General features: G+C 38.6%; 1 protein-coding gene across 1 annotated transcript in view; it reads right to left on the reverse strand.

The window, feature by feature from the left end:
- LOC133042622 (cytochrome P450 7B1) overlaps positions 1-23927 on the reverse strand; it is a 172646-nt gene that overhangs the window by 21643 nt on the left and 127076 nt on the right. The window contains exons 2-4 of the mRNA XM_061123388.1: positions 10449-10585; positions 2199-2786; positions 1528-1734 (exon numbers count right to left, since the gene is read on the reverse strand). Of these exons, the coding sequence (XP_060979371.1) occupies positions 1528-1734; positions 2199-2786; positions 10449-10585 (932 nt within the window). The remainder of the gene's footprint in view (positions 1-1527; positions 1735-2198; positions 2787-10448; positions 10586-23927) is intronic.

Raw genomic sequence — 23927 nt, forward strand, 5'->3', positions numbered from 1 at the left:
CTGATTCTTTGTGACCCCATGGACTATAGCCACCAGGCTCCTCTGTCCATGGGATTCTCCAGGCAAAAATACTGGAGTGGGTAGCCATTCCCTTCTCCAGGTGGCGTTCCTGACCCAGGGATCAAACCTGGGTCTCCTGCATTGCAGGCAAATTCTTAACCATCTAAGCTACCAGGGAAGCCCCATTTGTGCATTTGGTCCCCAGTAATTCTGAAAAAGAAAAAGAAAATAATGTTCATATTTTAATAATGCTGGGGCTACTTTCCTTCTCCAAGCAAATATAAAATTACTTTGATAATATATGCTAAAAACAGCATGACTGAATAAGCTAGCCAACTGTCACTACAAGGCAAGCTTCCTGCTATTGCCTCTGATGGGTCTTATCCTAACCAGGGGGAACAATCTCTCAAACACTTGGACCAGTCTTTTTAATGTCAACTGGTGGTCAACACTGATCAAGACCTGTAGGGCCTCTACTCTCAGAAGTCCCCATCAAAGAACCTGTAACATATTTTAAAAATATGAAAAAAATGTAGACTAATGTGGGCTAAAATACTTGTTACATTGTCAAAGGAGTGAAACAACAAACATCTTTGTCCAAAGGGACCTGGAATAGAGTGTAAAGAAAGCTACAGGATGAAAGGTCAATACAGAAAAAAAAAAAAAAAAAAAAACCAGCAAATAATTCACTGATGTGGAATTTAACTTTGGGAATTAAAATTTATTTACATAATGACAGTCATCTTATCAAAACTGGGAAAGGAGAATCCATTGTCATCAAATGCTCATTGTTACTGGCACACAGACCTACATAGATGTTTAAAAGCAACTTAGTCACTTCTGACTTCAAACATATCTGAAAGGGTGACCACACATATCTCATGAATCAGTGACTCTTATAAAACATGGACATTTCACATGAAGTAGTCTGTAGTTGTAGCCTGCTCTTTTCCCTCCTTCACTCCCTCCTTTTCTTCCTTCATTTTTTTTTTCCCCCAAGTATGTTTAAATCATGAATTCCCAGGGAAAATCACTCTTACTAAGTTTTGGAGAATTATACACTATAAGCTGTATATGACATCCTAATCTCTGCCTAAAAAGACACCATTTTAGGGAAGAGTAAGTATGTTTTTACACAGAAGCTGTCTGTCTGAAATACTTTCTTTTTCAATCCCAAATACCTTTCTTATTAAGATACTACTGCAGTGTTTGGAAAGCATTAGCACACCAACAGATGCTCAGAATCAAATGACTTAATAGGCATAAACTTTTTTTTTTTTTCAAATAATTGCAAAGCTTTGGTTTAGCCTTTTGCATACCTTACATAGTTAATTACCTAGGCCTTAATGTTTACATGCAATGAGAGCATCTACAGCTATAAACTACATAATTTATAATTGATGTAAATGGTATTATTATGTCAATTAGGCAGCTGTGTCCTCCACCTCTTGGTAAACAGCTTTGAGTGATAAACTGAGTTTGCAGAGAGGTACCCTCTTTTCTTCATAACAGATAAAAATAAATTACCAAGGTAGACCAGGCTGTCCAATTGTTCTCTGGTGAGGTGGATGGAAAATCCGGGCCCTTTCTTTTGACCTGTTGACTGCAGCAAATGGTCAATTTCATCACGCAGCGCGGCCATAGCTTTTGGGTGCCGTAGAAGGTAATACATTGCCCAGAACATGGTTGGAACAGTGTTTGTCACAGAGGCCCAGAGCAAGCCTAAATGATGTGCTGGGAGAAAATAAGTGAAAAGGAAGATTAATAGCGTTTATTACACTGATTAGATTTGCAGTGTGCTAATTAAAAGATGTTAGGACACAGACCCAGCCAAGGATCAGTGCATGCTAATGAGGACCAATAGGCTTCTGAAGTCTAATTTTCTGTTTAATGAGAATAGTTTAAAATGTAATGTGTGTGTGGTGGGGGAGGGGAGGAGGGAGAAGAGATAAGGGGAGTAAATGCAGCTTAGTTATACTCTTTCTCATTATCACCATTAAGTATCTTGCATTACCATCTCAGCAAAAAAAAAAAAAAAAATCAATTATCACAAAGGGTTGTTTCAGAGTAAAACATTTTATCATTAGCCAATTAGAAAGAGCATAAAAATTCTCAAGGTCGCCATTTTGTCTTTTTATTTCAAAGGTCTATTGTAAATTATTTTATTTTAGACAAGTTATCATTCAGAAGTTTCTTACCTCCTATTTCAGGGTCCTTGGGCGTATAGTATTTCTCCAGGATATCATTCCTTCTTTGAACAACTTCAGACAGTCCTTGTAACTTAGCTAAGCTTTCTATTGTCAAGTCTTTTATAAGTTTAGTTCGAACAGACTTGATGTTTCCTAGAAGCTCAATGGGTATGCCTGAAGCTAAACGTGTGAATTTTTCATCAAATTTTAAAAAATCATCTTTTAACTCAGTAATAAATGTTTTCTTATCATTAGCAAGAATATTTCCATATATGGTTGTAAATGTCATTTCAAATATTACTGAGTTGCAGAATGACAACAAACGTTCTGTGCTCCAACTTGTGGTTTTTAAAAGGTGGGGTTCAAAAACTTGCTTTAGATTCTGCATTGTGCTTTCCATCAGTATGTCCAAATGCTTCCCTTGTAAAAATCGATAGGTACTATGAATCTCGTTGATGAGGTCAGAATCTGTTGTCATCTTTTTGATAGAAAATACTCTCTTTAAGAATTTACCGGTAAATATTTGAAAGCTTAATTTTTGATTTTTTGCTACTGATGTGTAGTGGAAAGGATCCAGGATAAATGTTATGTACTTTCCTAAAAGAAATAAATGAGAATATGAATTCATGTGGCCATACAACAAAAGAAAACAAGATATCTGAAATTTGAGACTATCTGACTCAAAATTAGAAAGACCTTAATAACTCATATCTCAAAAGATGCAAGATACAATAACAATCTATTTGATTCAAAATTCCATTACATGTTTCCTTTTAAAATGGAAGATGGTGGGAAAACCCTAGAAGTTTGAAGTTGAATATTATGAAATTGTTAATAACTTTCAAAAAGATAGCTTATTCTTCAGATTTTTATTTTAATGAACTACCAAGATATTTATCTTTTAAATAGTCTCAACATTCATTACTTAAACATTTCTCATATTTTTCCCCAATAATAGAATCAGAAAACAAACAGCTCAAATTGGTAAGGTATATTATCTTAGCTTTGATTGAATACAATTATTTTAACTCAAATAAATGAAGATTTGGCGCGAAGCAAGTACTCACAAATGAGCATCTAATTCAACTAACAACAAATCACAAATACCAATGTTTTCATTTTTATAGATGAGAGTATAGTAGGTCAGGGAGATTCACTAACACAGTCAAAGTATCATACTGATTTGTGATCAAAAGAAGATTCCCAAACTAGAACCCATCCATTCACGCTTTCATGAATTTACTCAACATTTACTGACATCCAGGTACTTGGTTGAGTCTCTTTCCTCTTAAGATAAAGATGTAAAGGAACCACTGCATCATTATGGATAGTGAGAGAGCAGAGGCGGGGACACAATGTAAGAACAGCAGGAAGTGGAATCTGCTTCTGTCTGCCTGGAGTGATCAACAAGCGTTCTTTGAGATGACATTTGGCATTTTCATATATTGGTCCAAAGTTAAGATGCTGGTTAAAAATACAGATTCCTGCTTGATTCTGATTCAGATGGCTCCAAGATGGGACCTACAAGTCTTTAAAGTGGTTCTTATAAGAAGGCACACTAAGGAACCTGGCCATCTGATGCAAAAAGCTGACTCATTGGAAAAGACCCTGAGGCTGGGAAAGATTGAAGGCAGGAGGAAAAGAGGGTGACAGAGGATAAGATGGTTGGATGGCATCATCGACTCAATGGCTATGAGTCTGAGCAAACTCGGGGAGATAGAAGGACAGGGAAGCCTGGGGTGCTGCAGTCCACGGGGTCGCAAAGCGCTGGACATGACTAAGTGACTGAACTGCAACACCACCACCTCTAAGGTACAGACTCATAGTGTGGTCTAGCTCTCAAAACCCACAGGGATCTTGGAGATTCCTGGTTGCACCCTCCCCACCCCCACCACCCCGGGCATTTACCAGTGAAAGAAAGTCAGGAGAAGCTAAAGGCCAGGATTATGTTGCCATTTTTTAGTGGCAGGAGCCTAGACAAGAAAACAGTCCACACACTACGCTTTTCCTTTACTGTTGTGTTTCCTTCTCACTCAAGGGTTGCTTCAAGACTCCTGCTAATGAGAAGTCATATGCATTCAATACTCAATATTAGCTTTAATAAGCCTTCCTTTTCAAGAACACACATGAAATTTAGTTGATCCTACAAACTGTAATGCTTATGTTACTGTCTTCTAGAAAACGATAAATAATTAGACATGAAAGTTTGTCAGATCATCTATGCTCAGCTCTTCATGTCATCATTTGTGTGTGTGTGTGTGTGTGTGTGTGTGTGTATGTGAACCTTTTTTAGAAAAACAACTCACTTATTATTTTTGGTAACTCAAACAGGATTACAGAAATTAAATTCAATTTGGGACAAGTTTTACAACGAAGTTTTGAATAATTTTAACCTAATCCTAGAAATAGGATAAATTTTTTTGTTTTTCAGTCTTAAGGCATAATTTAAGGCTTTAGTGTACATAAATACACATGTGCTACAGCTTTTTCCCTAAAAATAAATCATATGACTTGAATTGTATTCACTCTATTTCCCCTTGATTTAGTTAATAAAGTGGGCCAATTCAGGAATGAGGGTAAAACTCGAATGACTACTCATTCTGATCAGATCCCAAAGTTATATCTACAAAATAAACTGGATTCCCAACCCCCCAGGAGAGCAGAACTGATTCAACTGGATTTGGGCATATTTTATGACACCTGCTTTACCATAGCAGCTTAATTAAATAAAATTACCAGCATCTGCCTGACAAATAATTGAAAAAAAGAGTCAATTCTCTTATGTTGCAAAAGATATAATTTTAGGCAAGGCTGTGTATTTTCACAGGTGGTGATTCATACTTTTCTCTAAATGAAAGGGTTTTGCTACATATCTTTACAGAGTTATTTTAAATTCGTCACTAAAATTCAGAGAATGTATAAAAGGCTCAGTTTGTAAAACATAACTTTTAGAGAATAGTTGGAATTTTTTGTTACTAATTGTCTGTAATCATCAAAATCTAAGCAGAAAGACAAAACTGTATTCAGTCATGGCAGTAGAAGCCACTAGTCACAGACTAACTGAAGTACTTCATGTACTTTAGAGATTTTTATCTATAATTCATCATGAATACATAGGTATTCCCTCTCTCTCCCTTTCTCTATCTCACCTTGAGGGTGAGGAAATGGGAAGAAATTATGAGGTTAATATCAAATAAAAACAGTAAAAGCTAAATGTGGAAAACGGTGTCTGATTAGCAGCCAAGTATTAATTGATTTTTAATAACTGCTTATTTTTTAACAGGCAGTTGTCACATAGGTTCTTTTTTAAAACATTACTGATCAGTTTAATGCAATTTATTTGTAGATAAAATTCTCACTCTTTCCAAGGCTCTTTACACTCCAGGATCTATATTTTTTCTCATTTCTTATTTTGATTTTCTTCAATATCAAAGCATTATGTTTTACTGACTCTCTTTTCCAAATAAGATGTGGACTGCTGAGTAAGACATTTTGATTTTCTGAATTTTACTTTTCAAGTGGGTTTGGAAGTACTAATAACACTGGAGATGCTAGCTGGCTTTCCAACTTTTAATCTTCAGTATAAACAATTTAAGCTAAGTTTTCCAAAATTAATATTAATTTAAACCATCTGTCCACCATCTGCTAATGTGAGATGCAAAACCAGAGTTTCTTTGTAATCTTTAATCAGACAGTTAGGAAAACACATATACATTCATAAAATGAATTTAAATTTCTTAACAAAGGAAATTTGAAAAGTTATTCTGAAGGCCAAGGATTCTTGGAGCAAAATTAACTTTTGTTCCGGTGTGCTTTTATGTAAGTGAATGCCGAATGTCAACAGGCAACTCGTCTAGTTAACAAAGATCACAAGATAGAAACAATATCTTTTGCCATGTTTCCAAAAGAGAAAGGAAGGCTATCAGCAGTGATGTGAAATATTGATTTAAAGAATTTCAAAGAACAAATGTCAAAATGAAGCTCACTTCTGCAAAATAATATATATGTGTGTGTGTGTGTGTATATATATATATATATATATATATATATATATATATAAAATCATTCTTTTGAGCAGTAAATTTGAAATGGGGTCAAATTTTTTAATATATTCTTTACCAAACATTTCATTGTCCTCCTTTGTTTAGGAACTGGCTCAACATAAAGATATTAACTCCATCATTCCTGAATAACCTGCACGTGATCTATTACTAATCTAAGAGCCATTTCACTTCCTGCAAAATTACTTCTTTTAGGAAGGTGAAGCAACGTAATGATATGTCACTAAACGTTAAAAAAAATAAGTCATTCACTCTGATGTCTTCTACACAAGAAGTTTGACATCTGGATCATTATAACTTGAATTTTGATGTTTTCATCTCAGATATTTGGTGCTGTACAGGAAGACATCCAAGGGAATTCGGAACAACCATTTGACTATTTGGAATAGAAATGTCTAGTCAATAAATAAGAGATAAACTAGAATTTTATAGAAATTTTCCATAACTATCACCTTTTAATCTCCATATATACTTGGCTCTCCATTTTAAAATCTCCAGCTGAAAATATTCATTGGAAGAGTGGACTAGGAGCCAACTTTTTATTTGGTAAGGATGACCACATTATCCTCCCGCTCTTATTAGGGAGATTTCGCTAGCTGTTGACAATGATGTACAGTGGTGCTTCGCTGCGGTGACATCTAGGGAAAACGATTCCGCTGCACCACCACACAAAACCAATTAGAGAACTATTTTCTGCGACAGGTCACGAATTTACGTGGTTTCCCATGAAAAGATGTACCTTTTAATTTCTTTATTAAGATGACATTCGTGTCCCTTGAGACTTTTGGGGATGACAATCATTCGCTCATCACGAGAGAACATATACTCAGTGAAATCACATCATGGGACAAAGGTGGGAGACACTGTTTCCCGTTTCACATTTTCCAAATGAGCTATTTTGCCAACTGATCATTAGAAGCAAGTACATGAAAAGGATTTCTTGACAGGAATTTATTCAAACTCTAGGAAGAAACCAAAGGGAAGTAGTGGTATGTATTCAACTCTGGTTGTCTATTGTGGAGTTTAAAAACATAACCATGGTCAATAGAAATTAGAAATTCAGCAAGTGTCTCGGTATTTGAGATGAAGATATCAAGTGTCAGCAGAAATTGGTTGTTTTCTGAAAAGTGAATAAAATTATTCCAATCTGCCTTAAAGTTTCTGCTTAATCATCTGAGGTTATTTTTATAGACTGTATTAGAAAGGAAAACTGAAAATGTCAATAATTTGTTGTATCTACTCATTAGAATATAAGGTTTACTTTTTAACGTTAAAAGTGACCTTTTTTTTCTGCTTTTATTTATTTATTTTTCATTTATTTTTATTAGTTGGAGGCTAATTACTTTACAATATTGTAGTGGTTTTTGCCATACATTGACATGAATCAGCCATTCAAAATTTAATTTTTGTTTTATATTGGAGTATAGTTAATTTACAATGTTGTGTTAGCTTCAGGTGTGCATTTAAGAGATTCAGTTATACATATATCCATTCTTTTTCAGACTGAGTTCTCTGTGCTATACAGAAGTCCCTGTGGATTGTGTATTTTATATATAATAGTGTGTATATGTAAATCCCTAACTCCTAATTTATCCCTCCCCAAGAATGATTTTCTTAAGTGAAGAAAATAGTTTGTACTATGCAGCCAAGTCATGTCCAACTCTTTGCAATCCCATGGACTGTGGCCTGGCAGACTCCTCTGTCCATGGAATTTTCCAGGCAAGAATACTGGAGTGAATTGTATTTCCTTCTCCAGGGGATCATCCAGACCCAGGGATCGAACCTGGATCTCCTGCATTGCAGGCTGATTCTTTACTGTCTGAGCCACCAGCGGAGCCCTATATATAGAGGTGTATATATGTTAATCCCAAACTCCTAATTTATCCCTCCCCAAGAATTACTTTCTCTAAGTGAAGGATACAGTTTTGTAATATGAAGCCAATAGTTCGCTTAGGCTAGAAGCCCCAACTATGGCCTTTATTTGTGTTATAGTATTTCATCAGCTCTAAGGTATTGAGAATTTCCTCATCAAATATTTATTGTGAATCAATCAGTGCTGAGCTGTGAACTAAATGTGGGCAAGAGAGGAGTTCGATAATAATGAAGGGAAATAGATAATGTGAATTAACAATACAGTCACAATTTATTAAATGCTTTGACAGAGGAGATACTAACAGTGACTGGAGAAGAGGCATTAGGCATAACATGGGGGGAGGTAATAAGGATCACTGTAAAACGCCAGTGCATTTGACAGGTATGTGGGGGTCTGAGTGAGATCACACCTGTTGTCTTCAACTTTCTTGGGAAAGAAACTGAAAGTTATCAGAGCCCAGGGATAGGGAGCTGGAACAGAGCCTCCTATCTGCACACTTAACCAGAAGTAGGAGGGCAGAGGAGTGTAGACAATCTTGTGTGTAGAGATTAGCCTCCCAGACATACAAGGGACAGACAAAAGCAAGAAAAAGAATGGCTAGCCCAGGTGATAAGCTGATGTGGAAGACTGTGCAAACATGGCTACCATAAATTTCTTCACTCTTTCTACATGTGCTCCTTTGCAACTCTGCCACTCTGCCCAGGCAGAAGTGGAGGTGGTCTCTTTTCTTAGCCTTGAATCTGGGTTGGCCTGAGACCTGCTCACACTAGCAGAAAGTGGTGGAAGCAAGGTTCTATGACATCTGAGCGCAGGCCTCAAGAGGCCTCGAAGCTTTCCTCTAATCCTCTTGAAATATCAGCTGCCACATAAGGACATCATCATGAGGACAAAGGAGGTCATAATTGGCATGTGATGAGGTCATCTTGGGACATTTAGCCCCAATCAGTCAAATGGTTCAAGCCACATAAGTGACCTGGGCAAGACCAATTGTTGTTTCAAGGCGTTACATTTGGGGGAGGTTTGTTATGCAGCCAGAGATAGCTACACAGCTGGAGAGCTTGGGCCTTAAAGGAAGATGATTTGAGAACATTCCAGCTTCTCCTATCAGCACCATGATGTTGGACTATGTAGTGATCCTGCTGTGTATATTTTTTTTGTTTTGTAAACATCTTCTTGAAGTTAGAATCATAAAAAAAATATTTTTAAGTTAAAAATATTTTCTGGGCTTCCCTGGTGGTCCAGTGGTTAAAACTCCCTGCTTCCAATGCAAGAGGCATGGGTCCGATCTCTGGTCAGGGAAGTTCTGCATGCCACATGGCGTGCCGCCCACCTGCCCCCAAAATGTGGGCTTCCCTGGTGGCTCAGTGGTAAAGAATCTGCCTGCCAATGCAGGAGACGCAGGTTTGATCCCTGGTCTAGGAAGACGCCACATGCTGCAGGTCAGCTAAGTCAACGCACCACAACTACTGATCTGTGCTCTTGAGCCCAGGAGCCACTACTACTGAAGCCCTCATGCCCTAGAGCCTGTGATCCTCAACTAGCGAAGCCACCACAATGAGAAGCCCATGTACTGCAACTAGAGAGTAGTCCCCACTCGCCACAACTAGAGAAAAGCCCATGCAGCAGTGAAGACCCAGCACAGCCAAATAAATAAATAGCTTTAAAAGGTGCATCCTGATCTGTGGGTGCTTGCGGCTCAGGGGAAAGGGACGAGAAGTAGGGGATTTTTTTTAGGCCAGTGAAACTACTCTTGTGATACCATAATGACGGATACATGACATGATGCATTTTGGAACAGGACCCACAAAGGAACAGGACAAACCCAAGGAACTGGACAACACAAGGAGTGGACCACAGGGCAAACCACAGACTTGATGATGTATCCACACTGGCTCATCAGTTGCCGCAAGTGTGCTACACTAGCATAAGATGTTCATAACAGGGAGAGTTATGACCAGGGAGAAGGGGGCTTATATAGGAGCTGTCTGTATTGTCTGATCAATTTTCTCTAAACCTAACACTGCTCCACAAAACCAAGTCCGTCGATGCATTCTGGCTTTTTAAAAAATGATTCTTAAAGGCAAGCTTAACCAAACCCAGTAACATGTGACAACAGGAGAGTGGTATTCCACAGGCACTCTCAAGAGAATTCTATAATTTGGTTTTTAATGTTAGGATTACTACACTCAAAAACAGATTTCTTTTGTATTGCTCTACAAGTAAAGTAATATACAAATAATCCAATTTTGCCTAGAGAAAAATATAACAACATTAAAGAACAGGTGAGAAATTGTAAGTAAGAAACTTAAAAGAAATGTCATTTACCTCCAAGGAGAAGAGTGAAAATGTCACCATACTGCTTTTGAATAGAAGTCATAAAACCCAGAGGATCTTTTTGTAATTTCAGGGCTTGTCCAAAGTAAGGAAGCCAGCCTTTTATCAATGGAGGCTCACCACGTCTCCTATAGGAAAAAAAAGAAAGAAAAGAAAAAATTAAATCATTCTAACACCCGTGGGTTATTTATCCAGTCTACAAGTAGACCGGAAGAATTTCAGGGTTTTTTTTTTCTCCCAATTCTTTTATTCGGTGAATGCTGTCACTTCAGTCATTGTGACCCTATGGACGGTAGCCCTCCAGGATCCTCTGTCCATGGGATTCTCCAGGTTAGAACACTGGAGTGGCTTACCATTTCTTCCTGCTTGGGGATCTTCCCAGTCCATGCATAGAACCTGTCTCCTATGTCTTCTGCATTGGCAGGAGGGTTCTTTACCACTAGTGCCTCTTGGGAAGCCCTTTATTCAGTGATTCTTATATAATCTTAGACATGTATTTATTGAGCCCCTTCATATGTGTGGCTCTGGGGCAGACAGCTCAATTTACAGTTTTTGGTGAGCAACATTTGTGAGAAATTGTATCTTGCGAGACTCAATTGGCTGAAATGACAGACACATTCAGTAAACATTTTTTGTGTGAGCACTCCTGCTGTGCTTCTGGGGGTTAGATGTCAGGTAGTTTAGTTGCCAAAGTAAAGCTCTTTGTTATCAGATGTCAATTAGACTGGAATTAATAATTAGAAGAGGGGCAATTATTAATCTTGAAAAATCTGTTGTGCTGTTGAGAACAATAAAAACCTCCATATTATTCTATGAAAGCTTTTTTTATTAATATTCTTTTATGAAGATTTTAATTCAAACTATAAACAAATAGGAATATTTATTAAGTTTAACAAGATTTTTTAAATATATGAAGTATGTTCAATGAATCATTGAAATATTGTGAATTAAAAACCAAGTTTCTTCTTTTCTGACCAATAATCCTAGCAAAACTGGACTTCAGAATTTCTTCTCAGTTATTTATTTGGTGAACTCAATCTGATTTAAAGTTAAAAAAAAGATCCAAAGCCATTTTATCCTACAAGGGATTAAAACAAATATTCAAGAGAACTCTGATGATTCCCCATCCCATCTGTGAAGATGACTTATACTACACGCAATACAACCCATTTTGATTAATCACAAGATATTACAAGCTCAGATCTAATCAAAGACCAAGATTATGATCATACTCAGCATGGAATTTTATGTAGCTAGATTAACCCTATCAGAAGCTTTTATTTTCCCACAACCCAATATGGTAGAATTAAACTTGAAAAATTATCTTTATAGTAATTTACAAAATACAAGCTGTTGTTTAAAGACATATACTTAGAATAGGAAGACAGGGAATACAACATAGAAACGTGTGTCTTAGGGGCTTCCCTGGGGGTCCAGTGCTTAAGAATCTGCCTTGCAGTACAGGGGACACAGTTGAGGAGCTAAGATTCCACATGCCACAGAGCAACTAAATTTGCTTGCCCCAACTACTGAGCACAGTGCTCTGGAGCTCACGCACCACATCGAAAGAGCTCACAGGACACAACGGAGATCCCATGTGCCACAACTAAGACCCTATGCAGCCAAATAAATTAGTAAATAGACAGATAAATAAAAAATAAAGAAACCCATCACCCCCTCCCAAAAAAGAAACATGTATCTTTCTCTTCAACTCACTCCCTGTTATTTTCTTGAATGCAACTCAGCAATGGAGACTTGTTTTTTTGAGAAATATAAAAGCGTACCAACAAAATACTGTAACAGTTAATTTTAGGTCCAAAGATTAATCCTTGAGAATACATGGCACATACGATTGGAAAGTAGACCCCCAAGTTAGAAACTACCAAAGCTATTCATCAACGACTCTTTTGAAATTTGCAAGTGATCTAGTTCACAAAACTTCCTGTCAAAATATTAACTCTCTTCCTCGGTCTAGTTTTACTCTATTATGTTTGATGTTGCTTGAATGCTACACTGTGACAAAGATTTTGAAAGGCTTTTTGTCATATCATAATTGAATGCAACTGATTTCATCCTCTGTGCTTTGTCATCTGGTCAAAAGTCATACATTCTTCATGGGGTTTCGGAGAGGGTAAAGGATGGAGCTCGGAAATCCAGAGGAATGAACTGAAAATTCAAAGGTAGGGAAACACATTAGGAAGCCATTTTATTGCTATGAAGATGAGAGGGTCATCATTTCTTACAGCTGTGCTCATTTGGGTAGAAATAAGCCTCAAGCTATTAAATGGGTGTGTGTGTTACTCACTCAGTTGTGTCCAACTCTTTGCGACCCCACGGACTGTAGCTCGCCAGGCTTCTCTGTCCATGGATTCTCCAGGCAAGAATACTGGAGTGGATCACCAGTCGCTTCTCCAGAGGAACTTTCCAACCCAAGGATTGAACCCTGGTCTCCTGCATCACAGGCAGGTTCTTAACCAGTTGAGCTACAAGGAAGTCCTAACTATTAAATACCATGTCACAACTATGCATATTTTCAGGGAAAAAAAAATATATTGCTAGTTCAACTTATGACCCATCGAAGACAGTTAGCAGAAATGTCTCCATCACTATATTTGTAAAAATTATTTAGGGAGGAAAGACATCATCATCACGATCCAGAAAGGCCTGTTGACACCTGGCACAGAGCAAATACTGCTATCTGTCTCTCTCATGCTCTGTGACTTTGAAAATGAAGTACCAACTGTTCACTGCTGAGTGAAGGGATAGGACGCTTAATGCTTATTGGGGATGCTCCAGTTCCAAAGCTTAAGAGGAACAAGTCCTGAAGCAATGGTGGGTCACCAATCTCTCCCCTCAAATCTACAGTCCATATCCCTCTTTTTCCCCCACTCAAATAATAAACACTTCCTCAAATACCTTCTTTACTATTTTAGAGACTACAAGATCATATCCTGTAAATTATACAACTTAAAGCTTACGAAGATTCTCAATGATTGATCCTAAGTTCTATGTAGAGACCACAGTATCACTGCTCACAAGGTCTTCCCTACAACTTGTAGGACACATCTTAAAGTTCAGGCAAAGTGCCAGTATGGTCCAGACTTATCTGGAAGCAAACAGTGGAGAAGAATCTAAATACATAAAATAGCTATAGAATACAAAAGACATTTAAGGCATTTCCCTTTGGTGAAAAAGCAGCACTTAAAATTTAAAAGAATGGACCAACAGAGAATACTTGGTTTCTAACGATGCATGAAATTCATCTTTATGCTACACCTTCCATGAAATAAACAGGTAAAAGATTTGACATCCCTCACATTGTACCCCTGGACATTTAGAGCCAGCACTTTCCAAAGCAGTCTACATGTGTCAAAGTATTTTCTTCTCCATTTTTCCCATGATCATTCTAGGCTAGGAATCTCAGTTATCAAAACAACCTTCTAAGCAAGTAGGGAGCAACCCTGACACATGCACAACAATCTAGGAAAAAAAATAAAATTACATGTTGATGAAAAGTTTTTCTAGACAATATATTTGTGTCAGATCACCTAATATCTGTAACAGTACCTTAGTAATTTTTTTTATTTTTCCTAACTAATATTTTCTTTGTGTAGGTGGTTAAATTTCAGAAACTACACAACCAAAGGGCATTGCAGTATCTGACGATAATACTGACCTTTTGAACAAACTGTGCTGTTGAGCAAGGCACTTTTGAAGTTGCTCTGTTTCATGCATGCTTTGCTGACTTATTCTGGAAACTACTTATTTGCAAAATGTCATCTGCCTCTTTGTGTCTCTTAGAACTATATTCTTGAAACATCCTCTATTCCGCCATTCTTTTTTGGCTCCAATGGGGGCACCAGGATACCTAAAAATGTTCCTGCAGCTCTGAAAAGTAGAGAATCAACATGCCCTTCGGGACATTGTGGAGAGGCAGCATCATCGCAGGGTTATGGATGAAAGGTTCCGAGAGAGAACATGTGGAAGATGTGTTGGAGCAACCTCAGGGAGCACCCAGGTGGGGCCAGGCAAGCCCAGAACCACATGCCTTGCTTTCTTCAGAAACTCAGTGAGTTAAAATCAGCTGGGGAACTTCAGTAAGGGATGCAAAGGTGGAGGACCGCTCCCAAAACCCTAGCCAGGAGGCACCTCCGGGAAGCCATAGATGAACCACATGAACATCTGTACAATGGGACTCACCGGATCAACAGAAAGGAAGGGGAAGAGAGAACCCCAAATCTCATTTATTCCTGGTACAGAAGAGACCACGTTTTAAAGGAGAAGTGACTGAGCCACTTTTCACTGGAAATATTCCATGTTTTCTGCTATCAGCAGAAACAGGGGCTCAGAAATCTGAGTTCAGGTATAAAGAATTAAAGTTACATTTCTCCACATCTGACTCATTCTAGGAGACTGCAAATCCCATATGCTAGCTATGTGTAGCTAGATGCTCAGTTTTTTCACCTGAAAATGAGAATAAAGATATTCAGTTTAGAGATTCACCCATCAGGCTGAGGTTAAGTATTAGGAAGTAGCTGGTACACAGAGCATGGTTAGTTTTCCCTTGGGAGCAATAAAGACGTCCTTACACTGGTGAATGGATAGGCAAGCTTCTATAAAAGTCCATATATAGTGGAACGGTATTCAGCCATATAAGGAAATAGCTATCCTGTCCTAACAAGACTTGGCGGAACCTTAACTACATATTTCAGGTTGACGGCTGCATTCTGTATGATTACAACCACATGACCTGGAAAAGGTAAAACTATGGAGATTTGCTAGATTAGTAGTTGCTAGCTGTTAACAGGGAAGGAGAACAGCATGAATAGGTGGAACACAGGAGTTTTAGGGCAAACTATTTTGTATGTCACCGTAATGGTAGATACACATCATTATACATTGGTCAAAACCCACATAATATACAACACAAAAAAACAAACCCCAATGTAAACTTTAGGACTTTAGTTAATAGTAGTGAACCAATGTTGACTCAGTTGTAACAAAGGTACCACACTGATGCAAGATGTTAATAAAAGGGAACACTACAGTGTTGGGTTGGTCAGGAGTGGGGTTGCGGGAACTCTGCAATTTCCTCTCATTTTAGTGTGAACCTCAAATTGCACTATAAGATAAAGCATATATATATATAATGAATTTTGAGTGTGAAATATATTATCAGTTTCCATTTTTACAATATTGTAATTAGCCTCCAACTAATAAAAATAAATGGAAAAAAAATTTTTAAAGCTAGAGAGTTGTTTTTTTTTAAAGATAGGCAACTCTAGGTTTTAGGATTGGTCATGTAAATTGATACAATTTGCCACATTCTCTCTCTTTTTTGAGGGGGCAGGATGTGGACCATTTTATAAAGTCTTTATCGAATTTGTTATAATATTGCTTCTGTTTGATGTTTTGGTTTTCTGGCCAAAAGACAGGTGGAAACAGTTCTTAGACCAGAGTTTGAACCCGTACCCACTGCACTGGAAGGCAAAGTCTTAATCAGTGGACCACTAGGGAAGTCCCAATTTTTTTTAAGAGTAAAGAGTTCTGGAAACCAAAACCTGAGACTATTGGCTGTGGATTATTCTCATTAGGTACATTTCTCCCTATGACCTAATAAGGAGCCACCCTTATGGGACTCCAACCGTCTATTTAAGACCCTGCCTGGACTAAGAGTTTTTGTATCTTTTAGCTTAGGAAGCTGGTCTCCAGTGACCTGAAGGACTTTGACCAAAGTTAGTTTCTTCCTTGGCATTTTGGGGTTTTTAGCTATTTTGTTTGCTATTATTTTCTATTTCACTTTTTCTTTATTCTTTTTTATTTTTCTCATTTTCCCTTTGTTTCTTTCTCTCATTTTCCTTTTTTATTCTTTACCCCATTTTAAAAAATTCACTTTTCTTACTTAAAAATACCAGTTTGTTAATAATCGCTGTTCAACTTCATTTTTGTCTAGCTCTGTGTTTTGACTCTGTTATAAAGATCAGCTTTTCAGGTGGGCTTTTCAGGATTCTCTTTTGAGGTGATTTGGATCCAGTTTTCCCCCAACTTTTCTCCACTTTTAAGCTGATCTTGGGGGCACCTTATCTCGACAGCAAATGCAATCTGCTTCAAGGCCTCTTACCTCCATCTCTGCTGAGGAGAAAACCCATATGGGCAACAATTATTGACAAGGTTACCTTCACCAGGGTGAGGTGGCCTTGGCACATCCTGACTGAGAAAGAGGTGGCTGTGAAGATCATTCACAGGAGCCAGGAGAATTCCTTGGGGCTCCAGATACTGTCCCGCAAAGTCAAGATATGAAGGTCTTAGATCACCCCATCATCATGAAACTGTCTAAAGTGATGGACACGGAGGAAACACTCTGCCTTGTCGTGGAGTGTGCTGGCGGAGGAGGGATGCTCCATCAACCAAGGGATCATGGCAGCATGAAAGAGAAATAGGCCTCAGGCAATTTCTGCCAGAGAATGTCCATCACACAGTATTGCAGCTGGACAATCCACCCTGGATGCTGACTTGAACATCAAGGTGGCAGACTCTGGCTTCAGTCACAAATTCACCTTTGCCAATAAGTGGGAGGCCTTAGGTGGAAGCCCCCCACCCCCTTGAGCTGTCAGCCCCCAAATTAAGATGGCATCACAGCAGATGTGTGGGGTCTGAGTCATTCTTTAAACACACTGGTCACAGAGATCCCTGCTTTTAGGTGGACAGAACTTAAAAGGTGCAGAAGGAACATGACCAAGTGCAATTTACCATATCTCCTACTATTTGTCCACTGAATGTGAAAACCTGCTCAAGAAATTTCTCATTCTCAACTCCAGCAAGGGAGGCACTTTTCAGAGCAAATCATGAACTTCCCCTGGATGTCTGCAGCTCAAGTAGATGGGGAACTAAACTGCAGGAGGCCATTCCCTGACCTTCCCAGGCGGCACTACTGGTAAAGAACCTGCCTCCTAATGCAGGTAGATGTAAGAGAAGTGGGTTCGATCCCTGGGTTGGGAAGATTCCCTGGAAGGGGAAAATGACAACCATTCCAGTATTCTTGCCTGAAAAAATCCCATGGACAGAGGAGCCTGGAGGGCTACAGTCCATGGGGCTGCAGAGTCAGACACCACTGAAGCGACTTAGCACACACGCACTCCCTGACTGCAATGTTCTCAGTGGCTTGTGTTGGTGGCATCTTCAGCTCCACAGTGTGAAGAAGGGTGACAGCAATGACATGGTGTAAAGGAATCAGCCCTGAGTCCTTATCCACAGACAGAGGCATTCATCTCAGAGGCCATGCACACTTACTTCTCAGAGAAATTTGTTCACAATACACCTTTAAGTGAATAAAGCAGTTAAGTAACCACGAGCACAACAGAATAATATTATTTTCCTAAAGAAAATATGGGAATAGAAATGCAAAGATGGGCTTCCCCGATGGGTAAAGAATCCACCTGCAACACAGGAGTCACAGGAGATGTGAGTTCAATCCCTGGGTCAGGAAGATCCATTTTCCAAGGAGGAAAATGGCAACCCACTTCAGTACTCTTGCCTGAAAAATCCCAAGGACAGAGGAGCCTGGTGGGCTACAGTCCAAAGGGCTGAAAAGAGTCAGACACGACTGAGTGACTAAGCACACATAAATGCAAAGAGTCTAGTCTGCTTTAAGATGTTAATGGTCACTACTTTGGGGTAGTGAAATTATAGAGATTTGATCCTCTGGTCTTCTGACTTGCAAGACAGAAACATAGTGCTTATGAAGATTATTTGTCATTGGTTTTGTTGAACATCTCTCAATCTGGCTTGTCTGATGCTTTTGCATGATTAGACTGAGGTTGTAACATGTTTGGAAAAGAATCCCACAGAAGTGTACCCTTCTCAGGGTATTGTTTTGGAAATTTAAGAAAATGCTATTTTAGTGTGAACATGAAAACCAGGTGCCCAGGGCACCGTTTTCTAAAAACCAGTTGATGAGGACTTCCCTGGTAGATCAAGGGGTTAGGACTCCGTGCTTCCACTGCAGTGAGCACGGATTCCATCCCTGGTGGTGAGAACTAAGATCCCACATGTTGAGAGGCCCCCATTTTTTTTTTCTTAATGTGTTTAATTAAAAAAAAAAGGAAGCTGATGGCAAAAACTCTACAAATAAATCAAGTGTTAGTCACTCAGTCCTTTCTGACTCTTTGCGACCCCATGGACTGTAACCTACCAGGCTCCTCTGTCCATGAAATTCTCCAGGCAAGAATACTGCAATGGGTTGCCATTTACTTCTCCACAAAAGAATCAAAGGCTGAGTCTAAAAATGAGCATAATGTTCGCAAGGTGGGGGGTGGGTGGGTGAGGGGGTGGGTGGAGGTTCACCCTGAGCAAGCGCAAAACTCAGTACACCCCTCCCCCTACCCTGTTCTATCTCCTCCCCCTACCCTGTTCTATCTCCTCCCCCTACCCTGTTCTATCTCCTCCCCCACACTGCCAACCACAAGCCAAAAAGGAAGAGTAGACACCGGGGATCAGACTCTTTAAGAGTACAAAGTATGGATGCATGGTGCCACCTGGATCCTCTGTTACTTCCTCCAGGGTCCAGGTGACCTGCAAATAAGGCAGGCAAAGTTGGCTTCCATGATGATCACAGGAAGGGGAGTGGTGCTTGTCAAAATTAAGGGTGCAGGTGTTGGGCTATGACAACTGGATAGCCTCCACTATTCAAGTCTCCACTCAGAGGAAGAAGCGCTGTGGCTCCAAGGACACTGCCTCCACCCCTCACAAGACTCCAATGACTCTCACCTGCACAGTAGAGAACAGGTTAATTTCCCCCGTGTAAATGATAAATCATATGTGCTTTAGGACTCTCAATTCATATGTTGTACATGTATGATCTGCTTAATATTTGTTTACTGCAAGAACCAGATCTCCTGTAATCTCTTTTCAGGATGAACATTAATCCAACGCTGTCTAGAAAAATTATACAATTCATTACCATAAGTAATCTCCATTGTACCCCGTGCTTAACCTTCATTTTTTTCCCCAGTCCGATAATCTTGCAAATCCACTGGTGCTGTGTGATTGGCATCTGGTGTTCACACAACTTCTGCCTCACAAAAAATAAATGAAAAATTCCTGGATAAAAAATGCGACTTTTCAGTCTATCAGTGATTCTAATCTTTGCTGTTTGGTAAATTTTGTTACCACTCTAGGAAGATCCGGGGGATCAGAAACAAGGCGTTTACTCTTGGAATGTTTTGCCTCTATGAGGATGACAACTGACTTAAAAACTTGACTTGATTTCTCAGTAGCAAAGATATTCACAGTTAAAGCGCTTTTGATCGAAGCATTAAACGTAATGGCAACGTAAAAGCAACCGATGCTCAGTGGTCACCAATTTCTTCATTATTAGCATGGAATCACAGCAAAACTAATACTAACATGACTAAATATATTTTCATACCCTAGAGCATAACTCTTCAAGCCATATTCCAGTTGAATCTTTAACTATCAGTTCATCTCTGCAATTGTGTGATCTGAACAAAGCTTAGTTTGTACCGTGTGCCTGTCTGAACTCAATTCCATTAGCAGATTTATACTAATGCCTTGATCAAGTGAGTGATTTGTAAATGCTTCTTTGGCTAAAAAGAAAAACCACATCCATGTAGGATTTTACTCCGAGAAGTCTATGATTGAGCTTTTTTTTTTTTTAAGCTAGGAGAAATGCCCAGGTTGGCACCATGGAATAGTAATGTCAAGGCATATTTCATAAAACTATAATTTAAAACCTAGTTGAGTCTCAAGCAGGCTTCCTAATGACCACAATACTGATACCATTTTGTTTTCTTAATGAACTTGACCCTGGGCTAAGCAGGGCATAGGTCCAGCCCTCATCTGTCCCTATGTTCGCTGCTACAATGACTCCTGATTCATCTTGCTACACTCGGTGGCTCAGATCTGGGTTTCTGCAGACAATCACCAATTTGGTGACTTGGACCAACTTACTTATCTATGCCTCAGTTTCCTCACCTGTAATACTATTGTACTTACACCTAAAATACTACTTACTGTACACCTGAAATACTACTGTACTTCCCTCATGTGAGAGTTAACTAAGTTAGTACACAGAAAAGAACTGAAGACAATGACTTCAGATAGTAAGCACCAAGTATTAGCTGCTTTCATCATCCTCATCATCATCTTCATATTACCCCTGGGATCATTTAAACCATAAATCTAATCACCACTTTCTCCTAATTTCTCGTTCCTAAAAGTTTTCAATAGAATACCAATTTTCAAGACATTTTATTTTCATTTGCTGGCATACTTCCTTCATTTGCCTAATTTACATTTTAGTTTAGTGCTGCCATATATGATTTGCTGGCAAGGAAATGGGGCACCAGAATCACCCTCCTACATTTTCCGGGTTCTATATCTCTGAATAAAAACACTCAAATGAACAAAAGGGGTTCATGAGAGCCCTGGAGCTTAGGAGGAAGCCAGTTAAGAATGTTGAAATGGCCTAAATAATTCTAAAAGAGGGAGATCGATTCATCATGAAACGTTATTTCAACTCCTTAATTAAAATAGAAAACCATGCAACTGTATTTGTAATTTCTGAGATGATCAGTTGCTAATTTATTTTACAGACAGGATTTGATTGGACTCCATGGAAGAGATATCAATTCCATTAGCTCATCATTTCTTATATTTGATTAAATCATTTGACTTTGAAACATTTAATCAAAAATCAGAACCTACAGTTTTGTGGAAACTGAATTATACAGAGAACTAGCCCAGAGAGCCTTGGTAATGACAATACAGAGACGAGTGTCAACAATGAAAAGTGCTTTGTCAAGCTATCAAACGATGGTTTATCAATTCAAGCCCATGAAGAAACCAAGTTCCAAATTATGACAGCCAACACTAAAATAATCAAGTCCAGCTGATCAGAACCATGGTGGTGGAGTCGCTCAGTTGTCACCCCATGGACTGTAGCCCACCAGGCTCCTCTGTCCATGGGATTTTCCAGGCAAGAGTACTGGAGTGGGCTTCCACTTCCTTCTCCAGGGGATCTTCCCGACCCAGGGATCGAACCTGGGTCTCCCACATCGTAGACAGACACTTTACCGTCTGAGGCACCAGGAAGTCCATCAGAACTGTAGGAAAGGCAATTCAAGGGTACTCTGGTTTCCTAAGGTGGGGAGCTAAGGAAAAGCCTATGGACCATATACTGCATGGTGTACACAATGCAATAATACAAAACCGTATCTTAAAATTGGGTAAAACATTAACATAGCAAAAGTCAATAGTAGCTCTACATTTGTAATACAGCATAGCACCAAGACAGGCAAAGTTTTGATCTTGTCATGAATTAGAGGGCATTTAGAAAGGAAAAATACCATTCGTTTCCAAACACTGGTTCCTAACTTTGGCTGCTGATTCTAAGTCACTGCATAAAAGGAATGGATGACTACTCCAGGAACTCCATTATCACTAATACTAGACCATAGGGCATAGAAGACATATACAGATTATTTGTAGAGAGATAATTCTAATAATATCCTGCAAATTTGAAAGTTCTATTAAAGATAACCTTCTACATATTCTTGTTGCAGTGTCCTTTGCACATGTTGCTCCTGTTTTGCACACCCTCCCACGTGTTTTGTGAAATCAACAGTGTTTTTATCAGGCACATTATTTAGGTAGTGTTCAATTGCTTTATTTCTGTCTTTTTGCCTTGCTTTCTGTGTACCCATCACTAATTCTTATCAATCTCTTTCAGTCCTCTCTAAAATCACTCTCAATATGGTCAGACATATGGTCCTGTAATTTTCATATAGCTCCTCTCCTATTTTCCATCAATTTTTATTTTGCTCCAGTCAGCAAGAGACTTTGTGATTTCATCCCTTTCAAACATTATTTTATTTCTACTCTTAGATTTCTAATTTCCAAGAGGTCTTTTATGCTCTCTGCTATACCTTATAGAAATTACATTTAATTCTTGTTTTATAAATGCAATTTCTTCTATGTTTTAAGATAACTATACATAGTTTGGGGGGAATTTTTCTGTCCCCGAGTTGTCTGTCTCTTCTTTTTTTTCCTGTTTCTTTGTCATAGTCTCTCTCTTTTATGATGGAAGCTTTCATCAACGTCTCATGAACTTAGCTTCCTTTCACGTTTGAAAACAATGCTGTGTGTGTGTTGGTGAGACTGGTGGACTTCACCATATCATGACTGGAAGGGGCCTCATCATTTTAATGAGCTGCCTTTCTACCAGTTAAGTGGAGGATGTTGTTATCTTTCATGAATTCTAATTTTGCTTTAGGGACTTCAGGAGTAGAACATAGTATACACACATATGCAAATCTGTTTCCTATAAATAGTTAACATTAAACAACTTTTTGAATTTGTCTTAATTCTATTTCTTTTGGAGATTATTGCCAAAGTCATTTGGAGTAATATTTGCAGATAAAAAAATTTTTAGAGTTCATTTCTATTTATGGAGGTGAGAACAGATAGACGATCTTATAAGAAAATGTAATGTTAACATTAAAAGTCAGAAAAGAGGAAAAGATGATGGGTGTAGAGTTATACAAGTTTCAGGTAAAATTCCAGAGTGAAGTAAGGGATGCTACTAGTTCACTGCATTGTTTCCAAAATTATTCCAACACTCCCATAAATTCTATTATCTTGTTTCTGAGGCTGGGAGGATTAGGGGGAATTGGCAGAGAGAACTGAGGTACTGATAAGATTCTTCTTGTTCATTTGAAGAAGTGTGTGTGTGTGAGAGAGAATGTGTGTGTGTAGGTGAGCAAGCACACATGTAACTGTATTTTGAACTTGGACCTGCCCAAAGTGATGCCAATGTCAGTAAAACATTTAATTCTTTGCACGGACCACCCATCAGAAGGCAAATGTGCTAACTCTCAGTAGAATAAAAAGCATGAACAAAAACAATGTCAGGGTTAAGGGAGTCGTGGCTTTCTGAAATCAGATTTTTCTCTTTTCTGATACGTTTTTCACTTGCAACGAGCCCAGAGGTGATAATGCTATAAAGTAAATAAACATAAGATGTTATCTCCCATAGGGCAACTTCTGTTGGTGGCTAAATGAGCCAAGATGAAGAAACACTTCAAATAAAAGACTCAGCTGGAGGAGCAGAGCAAAGAGCCTGCTTAGCTTGAAAGGAAGTCTGGCACCTAGCCACTGTGATTCATAAACTATAATGTAATAAACTTCTATGAACAAAAATCTCATTTCCATATTCAATACTGGTTACCTGAATGAGTCTTATGAGAGCTAATTTTTGGAAACAACATTAATTCTCTGGAAACAAAATGAGCCACTTGATACCAGCCAGAGTGTGGTAGCAAAAGGGTTTCAAGTTCCACATCGCATCCATACCTTTTCCCTACCTCTACATTCCAAGGGGTATCTCTAGAAACTTTGGAAATTGAACCTTAGTCTAGTTTAATGTCTGTTTTTTTTTTTTTTTTAAATCCC

The sequence above is a fragment of the Dama dama genome, chromosome 21 (assembly GCF_033118175.1).
Source record: "Dama dama isolate Ldn47 chromosome 21, ASM3311817v1, whole genome shotgun sequence".
In the NCBI taxonomy this organism is placed as follows: domain Eukaryota; kingdom Metazoa; phylum Chordata; class Mammalia; order Artiodactyla; family Cervidae; genus Dama; species Dama dama.